The 21408-nt window shown below is 36.2% G+C and overlaps 1 protein-coding gene across 2 annotated transcripts; it reads right to left on the minus strand.

Moving 5' to 3' along the window:
* Positions 1-1195: 1195 nt before the first annotated feature.
* Positions 1196-21089, minus strand: LOC112614292 (zinc finger protein 85-like). Of its 2 annotated transcripts, XM_025370709.1 has the most exons (6): positions 21024-21089; positions 20639-20765; positions 19719-19814; positions 3814-4074; positions 1339-3729; positions 1196-1281 (listed from the first exon to the last, which is right to left on the minus strand). In XM_025370709.1, exons 1-6 carry the CDS (start codon positions 21087-21089, stop codon positions 1196-1198), a joined length of 3027 nt encoding a protein of 1008 aa, XP_025226494.1. The 2 variants fall into 2 exon arrangements, with proteins under 2 accessions (XP_025226494.1, XP_025226495.1); XM_025370710.1 differs by lacking the exons at positions 1196-1281; positions 21024-21089 and having other exon boundaries at positions 2631-2639; positions 2711-4074; positions 20639-20750.
* Between the last annotated feature and the right edge of the window lie 319 nt (positions 21090-21408).

Here is a 21408-nt window from a genome sequence, read left to right on the forward strand (position 1 = left end):
AGCCAAGGCAGGTGGATTATGAGGTCAGGAGATAGAGACCATCCTGGCAAACATGGTGAAACCCCATCTCTAAAAAATGCAAAAAATTAGCCGGGCATGGTGGCAGGCGCCTGTAGTCCCAGCTACTCGTGAGGCTGAGGCAGGAGAATGGCATGAACTCGGGAGGCGGAGCTTGCAGTGAGCTGAGAACATGCTACTGCACTCCAGCCTGGGTGACAGAGTGAGACGCCATCAAAAAAAAAAAAAAAAAAAAAAAAAAGGTTTGACGTGTTGTTAAAAGCATTGTCCCATCTTTTGGGTTCATAGAGTTTTTCTGCAATATAAATTATTTTATGTCTGCTATGAACTGAGGACTCGTAAAAGGCTTTGCCACATTCTTTGTGCTAGTAGGGTTTCTCTCCAGTATGAATTGTGTGTAGTAAGTGTTGAGAACTTGTTAAAATCTTCATCACATTTTTCATATTTGTTGGAATTCTCTCCAGTATGAATTACCTTATGTTTAGTAAAGGTTAATAATACACTAAAGGCTTTGCCACACTACCATTAGTAGAGTTTCCATTCATTATGCATTATCTCATGTTTTGTAAGGTTTAAGGACCAGTTAAAAACTTTTCCACATTCATCACAAGTGTAGGATTTCTCTTCAGTGTGAAGTCGCTTATGGTTAGTAAGAGTTGAGTACTGACAAAAAGCTTTCCTACATGCTTCAATATGAGTTATTTTATGTTTACCAAGGGCTGGCTGAGGATTCACAAAAGCCTTTGCCACATTCTTCAGATTTGTATAGAGTTGCTCTTTAGCATGAATTCTTAAGTAAAGGCTAAGAATACACCAAAGCCTTTCCTTACTGTTCACATTTGTAGGGTTTCTCTGCAGTACGAATTGCCTTATGTGTAATAAGGATTGAGGACCAGTTAAAGGCTTTGCCACATTCTTCCCATATGTAGGGTTGCTCTCCAGTATGAATTATGTCTAGTAAAGTTTGAGAAACAGTTAATAAGATTTTCCACATTCTTCACATTTGTAAGCCTTCTCTACAGTATGAAGGCTCTTATGTATACTAAAGTTTGATGGCTGGTTGAAAGGTTTGCCACATTCTTCACATTTGAAGGGTGTATCTCCACTATGAGTTATGTTTAGTAAGGGTTGATGGGTGGTTAAAAGCTTTGCCATATTCTTCACATTTGAAAGGTTTTTATCCACTATGAATTCTCTTATGTGTAGTAAGGGATGAGGAGTCACAAAAGCTTTTGCCACATTCTTCACATTTCAAGGGTTTCTCTCCACTATGAATTCTCTTATGTGTAGTAAAGGATGAGGAGTCACAAAAGCCATTGCCACATTCTTCATTTCTGAAGGGTTTCTCTCCACTATGAATTCTCTTATGTTTGTTAAGGGTTGATGACTGCTTAAAAGCATTCCCACATTCTTCACATTTGTAGGGTTTCTCTTCAGTATGAATTCTCTTATGCTTAGTAAGGGTTGCTAGCTGGTTAAAAGCTTTGCCACATTCTTCACATTTGAAGGGTTTCTCTCCAGTATGAATCCTCTTATGGTTACTAAGGTTTGACAACTGCTTAAAACCTTTTCCACATTCTTCACATTTGTAAGGTTTATCTCCACTATGAATTCTCTTATGTTTACTAAGGGTTGACGGGTGGTTAAAAGCTTTCTCACATTCTCCACATTTGTAGGGTTTCTCCCCACTATGAATTATCTTATGTGTAGTAAGGGTTGATAGGTGGTTAAAAGCTTTGCCACATTCTTCACATTTGTAGGGTTTTTCCCCACTATGAATTCCCTTATGTGTAGTAAGGGATGAGGACTTGCAAAAACCTTTGCCACATTCTTCACATTTGTAGGGTTTTTCTCCACTATGAACTCTCTTATGTGTTGTAAGGGACGAGGAGTCACAAAAGCCTTTGCCACATTCTTCACATTTGAAGGGTTTCTCTCCACTATGAATTCTCTTGTGTGTTGCAAGGGATGAGGAGTCACAAAGGCCTTTGCCACATTCTTCACATTTGAAGGGTTTCTCTCCACTATGAATTCTCTTATGTGTCATAAGGGATGAGGAATCACAAAAGCCTTTGCCACATTCTTCACATTTGAACGGTTTCTCTCCGCTATGAATTCTCTTATGTTTGGTAACGGTTGATGACTGCTTAAAAGCTTTCCCACATTCTTCACATTTGTAGGGTTTCTCTCCAGTATGAATTCTCTTATGTTTAGTAAGGGTTGATAGCTGGTTAAAAGCTTTGCCACATGTTTCACATTTGAAGGGCTTCTCTCCAGTATGAATTCTCTTATGGCTATTAAGGTTTGATAACTGCTTGAAAGCTTTTCCACATTCTTCACATTTGTAGGGTTTATCTCCACTATGAATTCTCTTATGTTTACTAAGGGTTGATGGGTGATTAAAAGCCTTGCCACATTCTTCACATTTGTAGGGTTTTTTTCCACTGTGGATTACCTTATGTTTCCTAAGGATTGATGAGCGATTAAAAGCTTTGCCACACTCTTCACATTTGTAGGGTTTTTCCCCACTATGGATTATCTTATGTTTCCCAAGGATTGAGGAGTGATTAAAAGCTTTTCCACATTCTTCACATTTGTAGGGTTTCTCTCCATTATGAATTCTCTTATGTACAGTAAGTTTATAAAACTGGTTAAAAGCTTTGCAACATTCTTCACATTTGAAGGACTTTGCTCCATTACGAATTCTCTTATGTGTGGTAAGGTTTGAAAACTGGTTAAAAGCTTTGTCACATTCTTCACGTTTGAAGGGTTTCTCTCCACTATGAATCCTCTTATGTTTGGTAAGGGTTGATGACTGCTTAAAAGCTTTCCCACATGCTTCACATTTGTAGGGTTTCTCTCCAGTATGAATTCTCTTATGTTTAGTGAGGGTTAATAGCTGCTTAAAAGCTTTGCCACATTCTTCACATTTGAAGGGTTTCTCTCCAGTATGAATTCCCTTATGGTTATTAAGGTTTGACAACTGCTTAAAAGCTTTTCCATATTTGTAAGGTTTATCTCCACTATGAATTCTCTTATGTTTACTAAGAGTTGATGGGTGGTTAAAAGTTTTGCCACATTCTTCACATTTGTAGGGTTTTTCCCCACTATGAATTCCCTCATGTGTAGTAAGGGATGAGGAGTTGCAAAAGCCTTTGCCACATTCTTCACATTTGTAGGATTTTCCTCCACTATGAATTCTCTTATATATAGTAAGGGATGAGGAGTCACAAAGGCCTTTGCCACATTCTTCACATTTGAAGGGTTTCTCTCCACTATGAATTCTCTTATGTTTGGTAAGGGTTGATAACTGCTTAAAAGCTTTCCCACATTCTTCACATTTGTAGGGTTTCTCTCCAGTATGAATTCTCTTATGTTTAGTAAGGGTTGATAGCTGGTTAAAAGCTTTGCCACATTCTTCACATTTGAAAGGTTTCTCTCCAGTATGAATTCTCTTATGGTTATTAAGGTTTGATAACTGCTTAAAAGCTTTTCCACATTCTTCACATTGGTAGGGTTTATCTCCACTATGAATTCTCTTATGTTTACTAAAGGTTGATGGGTGGTTAAAAGCCTTGCCACATTCTTCACATTTGTATGGTTTCTCTCCAGTATGAATTATCTTATGTGTAGTAAGGTATGAGGACCGGTTAAAGGCTTTGCCACATTCTTCACATTTGTAGGAATTCACTCTAGTATGAATTATTTTATGTTGAATTAGATGTAAAAGCATGCAAAATGATTTGTCACATTTGCTACATTTAAAAGGTTTCTTTTTAGGATGTCTTGTCTTACATCTATTTGAATTTGAAAATTTATAAACAACTTTTACAGATTTATAACATAGAAATGTTTTGCTCTGGGTAGCTGTCAAACATTTGTTAAGTTTCTCATAAACTCTTTCGTGCACTTTACAATCATCCATACTTTTACAGTCTTTTCTTAGTGGTACATTCTCATCTCCACGTTTTCCGTATCTTCTCAGTATCACTTTTTGAAATGAATTTTTTACGTTCTGCTCTGGCCAAAGGTCTTGGGCAAAATAAGAACACATAACTGAAAAAAAATAAAAATAACAAATTACTCCACTTGCTACACTAAGATTTGTATACTCTATATATCTAAACTATAAAATTATACAAACTACATAAGCAAGATGACATAGAAAAGGACCACAGACTCTAAATTCCTTCATACACATGTAAATTCAACAAAAACACACTGAACAAAATAAATTTGTGAAAGATTTATAAATAAGTTACTTGTGTGCAGTATCCTAGGTGAGCACAATGCAGAGTCACATAGAAGGAAAAGCCTGTAACATTTATCCAACAAAGCTCTTCCTGCTCCCCAAACATAATATAGTGCGCCTTTAGAAGTAAATTGCCAACACCTGTTTTTTTTTCAAAAAAAAAAAACCTAGAATAATAGTGATACATACATGTCTATTTCTGGCTTTTCACACACTGGTTTCTGTCTCCCATGGCATTAAGTACTAAAGGAAGTGGTGGCTAATATGGTTTGGTTCTGCGTCCCCATTTAAACCTCATTTTGAATTGCAGCTCCCATAATTCTCTTGAGTTGTGGGAGAAACCTGGTGGGAGGTAATTGAATTATGGGGCCAGGTATTTCCTATGCAGTTCTTGTGATAGTTAACAAGTCTCACAAAATCTGATAGTTTTTATAAAGGAGAGTTCCTCTGCACATGCCCTTTCTCTGTCTGCTACCATGCAAGATGTCACTTTGATTTTCCTTTATTTTCTGCCACGATAGGCCTCCCCACTTACATGGAACAGTGAGTCCACTAAAGCTTTTTTCTTTTTAAATTACCCAGTCTTCAGTATGTCTTTATTAGCAGCATGAGAACAGACAACTACAGTGGTATTCTTTAGAATGACAGTTTGAGTCTGCTAAGACCAAAGGTAAATGCTACAGCAGTAGACAGACTGCAGTACTACAGAGAGAAAACACATGTAGAAAATGACGACTGGCCATTAAGAAGAAACACTAATAAATGTTTTTAACTAAAAAATGAACACAAAATTTCAGACAAGACACATTCTAAGGACATGTTTGAGAGATTCCCAGAATCTCTAGCTAAAACAATTGGTTTCAGGCTATGCCAGAAAATAAGCTACATCATAAAGACTGTGACAGATAGCTCTTTTAAAATGTCCAAGTCTCAAAGAATACAATGCATACAAAATATTACAACATAGCCCCATATAAAAATTATAAAATGTTCAGAAAGCAACCATAAAAAATGAAGATGCATAAATTAATTTCAAATTAAATAATATTGAGTGAAATAGGAAAACAGACAACTATAAAAAATGGAACAACAAAAACATTAAAACATCAAAAAATTGTAGAGGTAAAAAGTACAAAAAGAAATAATAACTAAAAATCCTAGAAGAGGCCAGGTGCAGTGGCTCACGCCTGTAATCTCAGCACTTTGGGAGGCTGAGGCAGGCAGATCATGAGGTCAGGAGTTCGAGACCAACCTGACCAACATAGTGAAACCCCATCTCAACTAAAAGTATAAAAATTAGCTAGACATGGTGGTGTGCGCCTGTAATTCCAGCTACACAGGAGGCTGAGACAGGAGAATTGCTTGAACCCAGGAAGCACAGGTTGCAGTGAGCCGAGATCATGCCACTGCACTCCAGCCTGGATGACAGAGCAAGATTTGGTCAACAACAACAAAAAAAAAATCCTGGAAGAAAAAAACAATGTAAAAATGTAGAAGCTCAACAAACTAGGATATGCATAAAGATATTTATAACAAACATATATATGAACACAATTTCCAAAGTCACAGACAAAAAGAAAATCTTGGGGGCTACAAGAGAAAAGTGATGTGTTATTTACAAGCATAGTCTTATGAGATAAACAGTGAATTTGCCAATAAAAAATTTGCAGGCCAGAAGGGAACTATGTGCTATAGTCTAAGTCCTGAAAAAAATATGTCAAGGGAGAATTATACCAACAACAAAACTGTTCTACCAAATAAAAAGAAAAAAACATTCCAAAATAACCAAATTCTGAGAAAGTATATTGGCACTGCATGTGACCTACATATCAAAGATGATAAAAAGAGTTCCTTTCACTGAAAATAACATGATGCAAGAAAACAGTACCTAATTATACGAGAACACATCATTCTGGGAAAGATATGCACATCCACAAAAATAGAATTCCATAACATTATCATAAAGGTGCAAAAAACATTTTAAATTATTGTTTAAAAATTTAAAGACAAAAGCATAGAAATTTTTATAAACATCTGTTAATGAATGTACAACATAAAGAGATATAATTAGCAACATAAATAACAAGTGAGAGCAAATGTAATGAGGAATATTTCTTTGCAACTGAAGTTAATTTTTTACCAGATTAAAGTATATTGTTGTATCTTTCAGAGGTTTTATGTAAACCACAAGGTACCACAAAGAAAATATCTGTATAGATACACAAAAGAAAATAAGAAAGTAAAAACATATTAATACAGAAATTAAAAAGACACAAAGACCAGAAAGACAGGAAATGAGAAACAAAGATACAAGAATCAAATAAAAGAGTAAAATAGCATTAGTCTATTTAATTATACATATATACACACACACACATACATAACTTTTCAATCAAGAGACATACTTTCAATAGAGATTTATACAACATATTTTAAAAACGAAGACCCAACTTGCCTTTCTACAAGTCATTTCAGATTTAATGACAAAAAAAAAAAAACCTGAGAGCACCAAATAGAAGTAGATGTCCATAAAAATATTAACAAAATGGTAGAACAGCTCAAAATAATACACAAGCTATATCTTAAGTCAAAAACTCTCATATTTTATAAAATTCACTTGAACTCCAAACTCCGAAGCTACAAAGAAAGATACTAAGTAATAATAGATTCATTCACTGGGAACCTATGACAAATTTTTATGTACATTTGTGTATGTGTACATCTCACATTAAGGTTCGAAGTATATAAAGCAAATATTGACAAAACTAAAGAATCACAGAGCATATATTAGGATACTTCAATATCCCATATCTATAATAAAAATGAAACAAGACACATTAGTAAAGAAACAGAGGACTTGAAGGCAGTATAAAACAATTATTCCTAACAGAGGTATAGAGAACACTGCTCAACAGTATCAGGATACACTCATCTCAATATCTCATACAACACTGTCCTTGATAGACCACTTCTTAGGTCAAAAAAGAGTCCTGACAAAATTTTTAAAACTGAATTTTAAAAAAGTACTATCATCAAAATAGAATGAGAGTATAAAACCATAAAAAAACTGAAAATTTCACAAATATATACAAATTAAACAACAAACTCTTTAACATGCTGTTGTTGAAAGGCTGAAATAATTAATATTATGAAGATGTCCATACCGCTCAATGTAGTCGACAAATTTGATGCAATGCTTTTGGAATTTCACATGGCATTCTTGAAGTAATGCAAATTTCTGTCACCAAAATCATTCAGTAGGTATAATTTGAAAATACTGGAATTTCACTCAGTTTTCAAAAACCAGAAAATATTGTAACTATAAAGATAAATGTTAATGACATTATGCAAAAGAAATGAGCCAGCCTCAAAGAGACAGAGACTGTATAAAATACATAAAGTAGCCACACTCTCAGAAACAGAAAACAGAGTGGTGTTTGAAAAGTGCCAAGAAATTAGAAAAATTCATGTTGTGTAATGTATATTGAGATTTGGCTTTGCGAGATAAAAACATTCTAGCAATATGTAGCATAATAATGTCAATGTAATTAACATGACCAAAATGAATATTTAATAATACTGTATTATAAATTTTGTTGTGTGTTTCTGACAAGTAAAAATGAACAATATCTAGAATAGATTCAGATATGTGATAGTTTTAAAATTATCTTCAAATCTAACATTTTCTCCCGGTTGGGAGCAGCGGCTCACATCTATAATCCCAGCACATTGGGAGGCCAAGGTGGCAGATGACGAGGTCAGGAGATCAAGACCATCCTGCCCAACATGGTGAAACCCCATCTCTACTAAAATACAAAGAATTAGCTGGGTGTGGTGGTGCACGCTTGTAGTTCCAGCTACTCTGGAGGCTGAGGCAGTGGAATCGCTTGAACCCAGGAGGCAGAGGTTACCATGAACCAAGATTGCACCACTGAACTCCAGCCTGGTGACAGAGCAAGAGTTCATCTCAAAATAAGTAAATAAATAAATAAATAATAAAAAAGATTTGCGCCCACACAAAAATAATACAGATTCACAGATGGGTGTTGAAATTAGAAAAAGTTTTATGACTACTCACTTAGGGTTAAATAATCATCCACAATAAACCTACACAACAAATATAGTAGTCATAAAAAAGTACAGGGATAATATTTATCCAGGCAAAAAAAGAGGTAATTATATTGACAATAGACATATGGCTGATACATATTTGATTTTTCCTCCATACTGTCTTCAATTATAAAGAGTTAAATATTGTCATACACAATTATAAACTAATCAAACCACAATTAACTGGTGTGAGGTGGCGTACCCTAAAATATACAATACAAAAATGCAACTGTCAAACAAAATTATAAATGGAATGTAAAACTGATTGGACACCATCAAGTAGATCAATATATTCACAAAAGGAATCTTAGAAGACTATACGGAAAAAGTAATATAGAGGTTACTTGGAGATAAAAATGTCAAACAACTTCCCAAATTTTGATGCAATAAAAAAAATTCTTAGCACTAATTATTGATTCTAAATTACTTTACTTCAAAAAGAGGATATGAATAAATACTTTCCAAAATAAAAGGTGAGCGTGTTCATTATTACTACCATAGTTCTACAAAACATGCTACATGGTGGACAGGCACAGTAGCTCATGCTTATAATTCTACAGCTTTAGGTGACCACAGCAGTGAGATCACTTGAGACCAGGAGTTCAAGATCAGACTTAGCAACACAGTGAAACTGCAATATAAAAAAAAGAAATGCTAAAATGAGTCAATTTGCTGAAAAATAAAATACTGAACAGTATTATAAAACCACATACAAATTTAAAGCTCTCTACTAAGTGTAAATATAAAGACATATAGAATTCTTTACTATCATAATGATGGTGCATAAAACTCTTAAGGTTGTATAGAATACAATAAACAAAATATAAATCTGCATAAATCTGTTACTAGGTACACAATATAAAATAATTTTAATATCAATAACACTGGAAAATACATACAGAAGTATAGTTTTTGTATTCAGTTGAAGTTGTTATGAGATTAAAATATATTATTGTAACTTTAAGATGTGTTATATAATCTCCATATTTTAAGATTACAAAATGTTCATTAAAAATATGCAAAACAAAATTAAAAAATCAAAACCACTGCAAAATAAAAATAAAAATTAAGGCAGCAAAACAGGAAATGAGAAAACATATCTACAAAAAAATACGTAAAACAGTGATAATAAAACTGGTAACAGTTACTCCATTTTTTAAGCAATTATTTAAAATATAAATTAAACCACTTAATAAAAAGAAATGTAATCTCAGGACTTTGGAAGTAGGACATGGACCGAACATTTGATCCCCGCAGTCCAAGACTAGCCTGAGCAACAAGAAAAAACCCTGTCTCTACAAAAAATACCAAAACGAAACAAAAAAACTGGCTGCTTGTGATGGCATATACTTGTAACCCAGCTACTTCAGAGACTGAAATGAGAGGTCATAAAAGTTTCAGAGATTGAGGCTGCAGTGAGCCATGATCACACCACTGTAAACCAGTCTGGTTGACAGAGTGATACCCTATCTCAAAAATAAATGAACAAATAAATTAATTAAATTATAAAAAGAAATAGGAATAAATGCCTGAGTGTTTAAAAAAATGCATACAATATGGTGCCTACAAGAGACTTATTTTAGCATTGAGTCAAACAGGCTGAAAGTAACAGTGGAAAAAATTTATATTTCATGCTAATAGTAAGCACAATTTGTTTAGGTGGTCATAATTATATTAGACATTATATGCTTTAAGTCAAGTACTAGCATGAGACAAAGACTTATATAATGGCAAAATGGGTCAAGTTACCAGGAATCTAAAACTATTACATTTATCTATCTATATGTAACATCAGGGCTTTAAAATATATTAAGCAAATGTTAAGTGAAGAAAAAACTACATAGGAACATAATAATTGTAGACATCAAGATCTCATTTTCAATAATTAGAACATTCAGATGAAAATTCAGTAAGAAAACAGAAAACTTAGACAACATTATAGACTGTATTAATTACTTTGCATATAGAGGAACACCTGAAAGTGGATCATTTATAAAGAAAAAAGAGTTTACTTGGCGGTCAACTAAGCAGACTGTACAAGAAGTGTGTGCCAGCATCAGCTTTGGTGAGGATCTCAGGAAGCTAACAATAATGCTAGCAGGCAAAGAATAACTGGATATATCACATGATAAGAGACGGAGCAAGTGTGAGTGAAGTAGCCACGTTCTTTTAAGGAAACAGCTCTCACTTGAATCAATGAAGTGCGAACTTATCGATTACCAAAAGGATGGTGTCAAGCCATTCATGAGGAATTTACCCCTATGACCACGACCCAAACAGCTCTCACCAGGTTCCACGTCCAACACTGAGGATTATAATGCAGCATGAAGTCCGGAGAACATGGACATCCATACCATATCATAGACCACGTAGGCTTAACAGACATGTACAAAACTTTCCAGTCAAAAGCAAGAGAATACACAATATTCTTATTTGCACCTGGTATATTCTGTTAGGACACGTAACAAGTCTTATTACATTTAAGAATACTGGTTAAGTGCAGCTGTAGTCCCAGCTACTTGGGAGACAGGTGGGAAGGATCACTTGAGCCCAGGAAGCTGAGGCTGCAGTGAGTCAAAATAATGCCATTGCACTCTGACCTGGGCAACAGAGGAAAATGTGTCTCAAAACAACAACAACAAATAAACTTAAGGAGACTGTATTAATCTGTTTTTACACTGCTGATAAAGACCTACCATGAACAGGGAAGAAAAAAAAGTTTTAATTGGACTTACAGTTCCACATGGCTGGAAAAGCCTCAGAATCATGGCAGGAGATGAAAGGTACTTCTTACATGATGGCAGCAAGAGAAAATGAGGAAGATGCAAAAGCAGAAACTCTTGATAAAACCATCAGATCTTCTGAGACTTAAACACTACCACGAGAACAGTACAAGGGAAACTGCCCCCATGATTAAAATTATCTCCCACCAGGTACTACCCACAACATGTGGAAATTATGGGAGTACAATTCAAGATGAGATTTGGATGGGGACAGAGAGTCAAACCATATCAAAGACCAAAATAACACACGTGTGTTTTCTGACTAAAACTGAATGAAACTAGAAATAGCAAAAGTAAAACTGGCAAATCAAAAAACATACGAAATTAAAACATACTCTTCAACATATTCTTGCTCAATAGTCAAAAACTTAACTTTTTAAAGATGTTAATGTAACCTACAGTGATACACAAATTCAGTATAATCCCTATAAATATCCCAATAGCAGCTTTTTACAACACTTTTGGTTGAAATTTTCAAATTTGATTATGAACTATAGCCAAATAAATACCCATGAAAAAGAACAAAGAGACATTATACTTCCTGAGTTCAAAACATATTAAAAGCTACAATAACAAAAACAATATGGTACTGACACAAAGACAGATAAACAGATGAAAGAACAGAATAGAGAGCCCAGAAATAAACCCTTCTGTATATGATCAAATAATCTTCCACCATGTTACCATGACACACCATAAAGATAAATAATATTTTATCAAATCTGATTAATAATTTGATTTTATAGTCAAAATATAATGTTGAAAACTGGAAACCTATACTAATAAAATAAAGTTGGATCATTTTCTTAAGCCATATAAAAACAAGAGTTTAAATAAAATACTTAGACATAATAAAATAATAAATCTCTTAGAAACAAAATAAGGGAAGGACATGACTTTGCTCTTGGCACCATTTTCTTAGATACAACATTAAATGCTTGAGCAACAAAGAAAAGAACAGAAACATTTAACTACACTACAATATTTCTGTACATCAAAGAAAACATTCAATAGAGTGATGATGCCTTTTAGGAAATGGGTGAAAATATTAACGTGATAGGAATTAATATTCAGAATATATAAACAACTCAACATTTAAAAATACAGTTGAATAATTAGATTTAGAAATGGACACATAACTAAACTTTAGAAAGAAGCATTTGAAAGGACATACAAAATTACTACTTTGTAGAGAAATGCATAAAAATTACAATGAAAACCAAAATCACCTCACACTAATTAGAATGGCCATTACAAATCTTTTAAAAGAAGCAAATCCATTGATGATGCAATGTGAATGAAACCCATGTTGATTGTTGGTGGAAAACAAAAATACAGCCATCACTGTAAAATGTTAGGTTTCTCAAATAATTAAACATGGAAGTATCATCAAATACAGCAATCTCAATTATGAATCTATATCCAAAGTATGCAACTCAAGACCTGGAAAATATATTTGACCATCTATGTTTATTGTACCAGTATTCACAAAGCCAAAAGGCTGAAGCAACTCAAAAGTTCTTTCACTTACAAACACAAAAAAGTATAACATACACATACAGTGGAATATTATTTAGCCTAAAAAAAAATCTTGTCACATTTTAAGATAAACCTTGAGAATATTATATTACCTAAAATAAGCCAGTAACAAAACAATGAATACTATATGATACCCCTTATATGAGAGATGTTAAGCAGTCACATTCATAAAAACAAAGTAGAAGAATGTTTCTCAAGGGCTGAAGAAAGGGTAAAGTGGGCAGTTGTTACTTAGTGGGTACTGAGTTTTAGTTTTACAAATGTAAAATTTCTTTTTTGCATAACAATGTGAAAAACTTAACATGCCTGAAGTGTATAGCTTTTTTTCTTAAGACAGGATAAGGCGGGAACGGTGGCTCATGCCTGTAATCCCAGCACTTTGGGAGGTTGAGGGGGGTGGATCACCTGAGGTCAGGCGTTCAAGACCAGCATGGCAACATGGTGAAACCCGGTCTCTACTAAAAATACAAAATTAGCCAGGCGTGGTGTCACATGCCTGTAATCCCAGCTACTTGGGAGGCTGAGGCAGGAGAATCACTTGATCCCAGGAGGTGGAGGTTGTGGTGAGCCGAGATCATGGCATTGCATTCCACCCTGGGCAACAAGAGTGAAACTGTGGCTCAAAAAGAAAAAAAAAGAAAAAAAAACCACACAGGGTATTACTCTGGCATCCAAGATGTAGTGTAGTGGCACAATTATGGCTCACTGTAGCCTAAACTCCCAGGTTCAGGTAATGCAGTCCCATCAATCTCCCAAGTTGCTGGGACCACAGGGGCACACCATCATGCATGGCTATTTTTAAATTTTTTTGTAGAGAGAGGGTCTTTATATGTTCCCCAGGCTGGTCTCAATCTTTTGGGCTCAAGCACTTAGATCAAATACTTTGAAAGTATTAAAGCTATGATGCCTTTTAGTTTATGGCTATCACTCTAGTGGAATGGTTAGCATAGGGAAGTGTGGTTTTATAAAGCTCATAGTAGGCCATTGCCTCTGGAAGAAAAACATAAACCTAAGGTCAGAGACATCTGACACTCTAAGACTGGATCCCAAAGGGGACACCACAGGGGTTCCTCCGGACCTCAACCTCTCTGAAGGGAACACCCCTGGCAGAAATTCTGAGGTCTAGTACTAAACCCTCCCTAGAATTTCGTCTCACATTTGCCATACCATTTGGCCCCCAACATTGTATGGAATCTGGAGTTTACCACTGAATGGGAAAGTGGAAGGGCATTGCATATATACAGGCTTTTGTGCTGTGGTTCTAAGCAGATGGCCTAGTTAACATGTGATGCTCTCCTTTGGTGCTGTTTGGTCCCAGTGTTCTTTAGAGTCTGCAGAGGTCGGCCTTTAAAAATTAAACTGCCATGGAAACTGCTTTACCCAAAATTTTGGTTCACAGCCTTTATTGGATTATCTACTGGGGCAAACAAAATAAAACCAGTGAACTTGTATTGCCACGTCATGGCTAGGGTTCCAAGCTATTAGATCTTCATTTGTGTGTATACATGTCTAGATGTGTCTCTTTGGACACTTACTGTTACATGTTGTGTCTACCAAATTAGCTTGCAAGTAAGAGCACTCAAGTAATAAGTGTAAGCAATTTTCAAATACATGTGAATTAAGTATAACTTAAGCTAGCTTTAAAATTATTGGTAAAAATAGAAATGTCTTCAAAATGTAGATATATATTCTAAATTATGCAAGCCAGAAACTAGGTTGGCTAAATGCTTTAAGGTCATGGACTGCTTCTTTGGATTTTTAAAGTTGTTCGAATTTCATGCTTTACAGGTTTTTAAGGGCTGGGGATAAATGTCATGCCCCTAGCTATGCCAGAAACAGACCTGATCTGCACCTAAGTACGTAACTAAAATAACTTACCAAATATTTCACCAAAATTAATCATTGCTAACAGTTGCCATTATAACATGTAATTGAGAACACTGAAAACAGATTTACAAGGAAGGTGCATAAGGAAAGTGAAATACGTCTTTAGTGAAATAATATAAGGCGTGAAAATGCAAATTTTTGCCTAGTTTAGACGGTTAAAGGATTGTTTTAAATAAGATACAACTAAAGGTTCAAACAAGTTATGGAAAGTTTTTAAAAATTGTAAAGAGATTCTGTATGTGAACATATTGACTAAATTCAAAAGGGTATTATTTGGTTTTTCCATAAATTGAACACTGGAATAAAAGCACAACAAGGGTGTCTTGAGGCACTGACCTACCCTTTAACACAAATTTGTAAAGGGTTATAAAAGGTTTTTAGAGAATTGTACCTCAGAGTCAAACTTGTTAAGATTGAATAAAATTATCTATAAGGTTTAATTTAAAAAGTTGAGGTTGACAATAATAGACTAATGCAAGCGTGAAATTTGGCTTTCTTTCTCTTGAAAAAGATTTTTCTTTGACTTTTGAATAAACACTCAAAAAAAGAAGGGAAAGACAAGAAACGGACTGTTTGAAAAACTAGGTCTTCCCTCTTGACGAGTAAAGGCTTTTGCTTTACAACAAACAAACAAACAAACAAAATACAACACTTTGAGTCATTTAAACAGATGACTTAAGGTAACCTGAACTTCTATTAAGTGTTTTGAGCCCTTAGAGCTTCAAAATTGTCTTTTCTAACCCCTAGCTTTTTGATGCTACAGAGGGCCCCTGGGACATCCAAGAGAGAGGTAAACAGGATTATTTGACATGTTTACTTACATAGGATTGATCAGGTGGTGTTTGATTTTCAGGTTATATTTTAGTGAAAAATGTTAATGTGTGTTCCAAAAATTGTATGGGATTCCTAGAGTTCTGATGTCTGAGCTTGTGTTATCAATTATAATCAAAGTTATGTGTTAGGTTATCATAAATCACAAAGGTGACTAAATTTCTTTTGTCAATCATGTCTTTCACTGTGACTATCCCAGGACATTCTAACATTCATAGATATTTGTTGTTTTGATCCTCCTCAAAGAATGGATTATAACCCTTGAGTACAGGTTTCTGCTAACTTTGGAGATTGCGAATAGGAGTTGACTGGGTGAACTGAATAGAAGACTAATCTTTCTTGACTTTTTGCTTGGAACACTGCTGATCCTTATGTTTTGTTTTTCAAAATCAAGGAAGCTTTTGAGTTATTTGTACCTTTTGACAATTGTGGAAGTGAACCAACCAATGATGTCTGACTATAGCTCAGAAAAAATAAGAGATGGGCTGTCAAACTTCAAATGTCAAACTTCAAATGAGGTATACAAATAGAGCCTCAGTAGATAAATCTCTTTTACTGGAAACCCTTGGATAGGCCTCTGAGAGAGAACTATTGTTTTCCCAAAACAACACCCCATGTCAGTATGAAGCAGTTAATGGTCATCATCCTTAATGCCCCTATTCTAATGGCAGTTAGATGTACCTCTTCAGAGGGGGGACTGATGGAAGTAGCTGCTGCCATTACGCTGGCTGCAGCACAGAGGCGCAGCTGGGGTTGCACACTCTATGGAGCTGGTGAGATGCCACCTCTTCTGAGTTAGAGCAGGAACTCCCTGGGTGCTGCTGAAGACTCAGGCTTTCTGCTCTACAAAGCAGGCAGGAGCCCTGCCCTCCTAGGTGGGGCTGCAGCCACCCAAACTATGGCTGTGAATCTGATCCTCCTTGTGCTCGTGGTGGTGGTTGGGGGGGGGGAACAGGATCAGGCAGGAAAAGCCAAGATCTGGCCTCCTGGGTGCAGCTGCAGCCACCTGACCCATGGCTGCCGACCTGGGCCTCCTGCTCCACAAGGACAAGCAAGAGCTCTGCCCTTTTCAAGTTGCTGGGGTCGGAGCTCCCTGGGAACAGCTACAGCCGCCCTCCCATGTAGAAGACTGGGCATCACTGCTGCCTACATCGTTGGGGTCCTGGGAAGACCCTCCCCCATTTCTGCTGGCTTGGAGGTGTCTGCTCCTGCTGCCTCTCTTCTCTCCCGGCACCCATGCACTGGGAGCTCAGAGCAGGGTTGGAGCCAAGCCCTGGAGCCATATAAATGGCAGCAGGAGGAAGACAGTTTCCTTGGCAGAAGAAGAGTCCCTTGTAGAGCCCAACCTTCAGGGACCCGCAGACCAAAGTGGGGACTTCTGGTGCCTCCTCCAGGCCTGACCAGGGCCACCCAAGGACAAATTGGAATGTACTTTCTCCTCTCTGAGCTCCAGAAAAGCCCCGGGCTCAGCCAGAGAGGGCAGAGGACACAGAAACAATGGGATGACCAGCCGCAGAGAGGAGCTACCTTCTCTGCCCGGCAGCTTCAGAGACCCGCAGAGACCTCAGAATGACCTGCCTGCACAGAGAATCCACCCTTTCCAGGGCCTCCTCTCTGCTGAGAGCTGAACACTCGATGGGATGACCTGCTTACAGAAAGGAGCAGGTGGGTCTCCTCTGAGCTGTTCTAACACTAAATGAAGATTCTCTTTCTTTTCTTCACCCTTCACTTGTCTGCATACCTTATTCTTCCTGGATGCAGGACAAGAACTCGGGCAAAGGTGCCACTAGCCACAGAGGTTTCCAGGAAGAAAATTGACACCTCAAAGATTCTGTAATACTAATTATTTCATTTACTTCAGGCACAACATGTAAATTCTAACATATTGTCCAAAAAAATCTAATATTGCAGGCAAATTTGAAATGGGAAACAGAAAGTAGAAATGTATAGAGATAGTGACATTAGTAAGATGGAAAAAGAAAAGGTGCTCTATTTTCTTATTCCCCCACAGCAAGAAAATTTGTCAGCCATCCCTGACAAAAATGTCTATATAATAGAGCCAGACATCATGGCTCACACCTGTAATGACAGCTACATGGTATATTGAGGTTGGAGAATTGTTGCAGGAAAGGATTTGAAGACCAGGCTGGGTTATGTAGCAAGACCCCATCTCAAAAATAAGTGCCTTTAATAGAGCTTTGAGATTCAGGAAGGAAGTTGTGAAACTCTCCTAAAGCCCAAGATTGAGGAGTATTCTTTTCAGAAGGCAGGCCCTCATTAAGGTGGCAAACTACAGGACCTCTGTTCCTGGCTAACAACCAGGAAATAGTTCGCCCAACTTGGTCTCACTGAGAATTGTGAACTTACTCTGTAACCATCCCAAACTCCTCCTAGCCACAGTCTGGGAGAGGTTCTGGCCTTCCGGAGGTCTAGAGGAATATACAAATTAATAGCCATGCAGGCAGGTCTGCAGACCTTAGCCTTTACTATGATCTCTGAAGCAGTTCCATGACTCAGTTTCAGCTTCCTGGACCACAGTTCATGGCCAGTTAAGCCTACATAGAAACCCGCACAGTAACCTAGGAAAATCCTCTTTGGTATTCAGTGAAAGCCATACTCATCCACATCCTGATACAAGGCCTACCATATGCAGACCCAACTGCGGAAACCCCACTTAGTGTCTGTTCTAAAGATCAAAGTCCTGAAGGATATTAAGTCTGTCTAAAAGTAAAATGGAAATTACAACTACCCAAGCTCCTTGTAACAAGCCAACTAAAGGTGGACCCTAGTGTAGACTCATAAGTCTTGTGATAAACCAAACTATAATCCTTCTGCACTACAAACCCAGAGAGCATCCCATCACCCTGGGGTCCCAACAACAACAACAAAAAAACGATCTTTACCTTCTGAAACCAGTTTATAAAAACTTGGAGAGGTGTTTGCTCCTTCAAATTCACAGACACCCATGTAAAACTATATTGTGCCCATTGTCAATGCTTCTATTTTAACATAGCACTGAAAGTGTGTGGCAGAATAAGTAGTCAAAAAGTTTTCAAAAGCCATTGAAGATTGAAGACAAATAAGTAAAACATTGCTGTTTCTAGATCATATTATCTTGTACATAAAAAACTAGAAATACTACATTAAAACCTGTCTAAACTAATAAATATACTCAGTAGACTAGAAAAATAAAATTAAGTTACAAGCATAAGTTATGGTTCCATACACTTAAAACAAACTCTTTGATATAACAGAAAAACAATCTATTTAGAAGAGCATTAAAATAAATTTCTGATAACAAATTCAACCAGATGTAAAAAAATCTTCACAATGAAAGATATAAGATATCAATGAAAGAAATTAAAGACACAAATAAATTTGAAAATTTTTATTTCTATGGATTCAAAGAATAATTTTTTTTTTTTTTTTTTTTTGAGACGGAGTCTCGCTCTGTCACCCAGGCTGGAATGCAGTGGCGTGATCTCTGCTCACTGCAAGCTCCTTTTTTGTATTTTTAGTAGAGATGGGGTTTCACTGTGTTAGCCAGAATGGTCTCGATCTCCTGACCTCGTGATCCACCCACCTCAGCCTCCCAAAGTGCTGGGATTACAGGCGTAAGCTACCGCGCCCAGCCAAGGATAAATACTTGTAAAGTGCCATATTATCCAAAGTAATCTATAAATTCAATAAACTTATCAAAATTTCACTGGTATTTTTCTCACATTAATGAAAAATACCATTCTAAAATGTACATGAAACTACAATAAACTCTGAATAACCAAAGCAACCTTAAGGAAAAAGAACAGAGCAGAAGGACATCATACTTTATAATTTCAAACTGTATTTCAAGAGTATAGTAATAAAAACTGGATGGACTGTGTGGAAAAATGAACAACAAAAAAAAAGAACATAAACCACTACTCACCTGTTTTGGACATAATGCTAAAAGAGAATTTAAAATAATAGTTTAACACAGCAGTTTCTCAAAATTATGTAGACATTTGTGTGTCCCCCAAAACAACGGAAAAGTGGCCAGATTTTGCAGTCTCTTATACTTCATGAAGAGGACTTTGGCTCTCATTGTAAACTTGAAGGAAGATCACCAAAGAGAAAGTCGAATCTTTAGAAAATTTAAAAACGTAAGACAGAAGGTGTCCTTGTGTGACAGTAAAATTAAAAAATCCTCAGGCATCCCAGAAACTCTTTCCTTTGGAACACAGCTTCCCAAATCACATTTTAAGCACTGACTTTCTCTTTGACTTTTGGACCTCTCTTCTGTTGCATTCATTCTCACATACCTAGGGGTTTGGCTACAGTCTCATGTCTCTTCATATTCCAAGGCTCTTTTCCTTGCTCCAGATAGGTGATCAGGTCCGGCTTAGAGAAAGCAATACCTGTTTTATTAAAAATAAATAACATGAATATTGCTCATATTCTTCAATTCTCAAGCTAGTAATCTGCTCAGTAAAGATGATGTAATAGAATATTCTACTAAATTAATCCCAAAATAGTAATTTATAACAGAAATTTCTAAATCTTTAGAAAATATTTTAAATTTGTATGTTCTTAATGTCACTACCCAATACTACTGAATGAAAAACTGGTGGTGGAAGGCCGGGCACAGTGGCTCACACCTATAATCCCAGCACTATGGGAGGCCGAGGCAGGCACATCACCTGAGGTCAGGAGTTAGAGACCAGCCTGGGAAAAACAGTGAAATCCCATTTCTACTAAAAATACAAAAGTAGCTGGGTGTTGTGGTGTGCGCCTGTAATCCCAGCTACTCAGGAGGCTAAAGCAGGAGAATTGCTTGAACCCAGGAGGTGGAGGCTGGAGTGAGCCAAGCTTGCACCACTGCACTCCAGCATGGGGATAGCGCAAGATTCTGTCTCAAAAAAAAAAAACAAAAACAAACAAACAAAAAAACTGGTGGATTTTAAGGTGGAGGAAACAATATTTTATGCCACCAACCTTCAGGCATTGCCAATAATCTAGAGTGAAAAACACAGATCAGCTCAGGAATGCGGAAAATTCAGATCAAGATGAAACGTCTTGAAGATATTCCTCTCTACACAGACAAATCCCCAAAATTTATTTCAAAACAGGAATCTGAAACTCATTTATACAAAGCAAAAACTACCAAAAAAATTCTACACAAAAAATAAATAAATAAAACCTTTAGAATATATTATGAAATGTGTATTGAAGTTATTCTCACCGAGAAACACCAGGTTTCTGTAGTTCTCCAGCATCACATCTCTATATAAATTCTGTTGTGCAGTGTCCAGGCATTGCCACTCTTTCAGAGAAAATTCTATGGCCACATCCATAAATGTCAATGGTCCCTGAAAACACACACATATTTACCAAGTGGCCATGGGCAGAATTTTTAATTTGACTCAAGATGAAATGAGAGAGTAAAGAGAAGTGCTTCTAACTTACAAGAGTGAATGCAATTCATAAAGTAATTCTCAACACAGAAATATTTTCTAATATATTCTCTAACTCTGTGTAAAGAGAGAGGCATAATCCACAACATCAATGTATATATTATAGTTTTCTGGATTATAACATATAAAATTCAGGCATAAACATAAACATACATTTTTGAGTGCTGTATTTACATCACACAAAATGAGCTGTGTATATTTTTCAGATGGAAAAGACATGTTGAGTTAGAAGGCACCTCTCAAATTTCAATGTATATCATGAACTGGAGATCTTGTGTTGCAGATTATTTTTGTCAGAAGATTTGGAATAAAGTCTGAGTTTCTGAATTTCTAACAAGTTCACCAGTAATGTAACTGTGTTTGGCCTAATAAGAATATTTTGTCAAACATCCAGTAAATGAAAGAACCTGTGTTTTTCCCAGTTTTGCTGGCCCATAAACACAAGTAAAGAGATTTCTGCAAATTGGCCATGTAATCCTAATTAGAAGCCTAGGCTGACAACCACTTAGCTAAGAATTACCTTACATGTTTGAATGAC

The sequence above is a fragment of the Theropithecus gelada genome, chromosome 20, assembly GCF_003255815.1.
Source record: "Theropithecus gelada isolate Dixy chromosome 20, Tgel_1.0, whole genome shotgun sequence".
In the NCBI taxonomy this organism is placed as follows: domain Eukaryota; kingdom Metazoa; phylum Chordata; class Mammalia; order Primates; family Cercopithecidae; genus Theropithecus; species Theropithecus gelada.

Excerpts from the sequence above, each read along its gene's own strand:
- LOC112614292 (XM_025370709.1), bottom strand. The coding sequence starts at position 21,089 with ATGTCTTTTCCATCTGAAAAATATACACAGCTCATTTTGTGTGATGTA. Across the intron at positions 20,766-21,023 it reads TAAATACAGCACTCAAAAAT|GGACCATTGACATTTATGGA; the intron begins GTATGTTTATGT and ends GTGTGTTTTCAG. Across the intron at positions 19,815-20,638 it reads CAGAAACCTGGTGTTTCTCG|GTATTGCTTTCTCTAAGCCG; the intron begins GTGAGAATAACT and ends TTAATAAAACAG.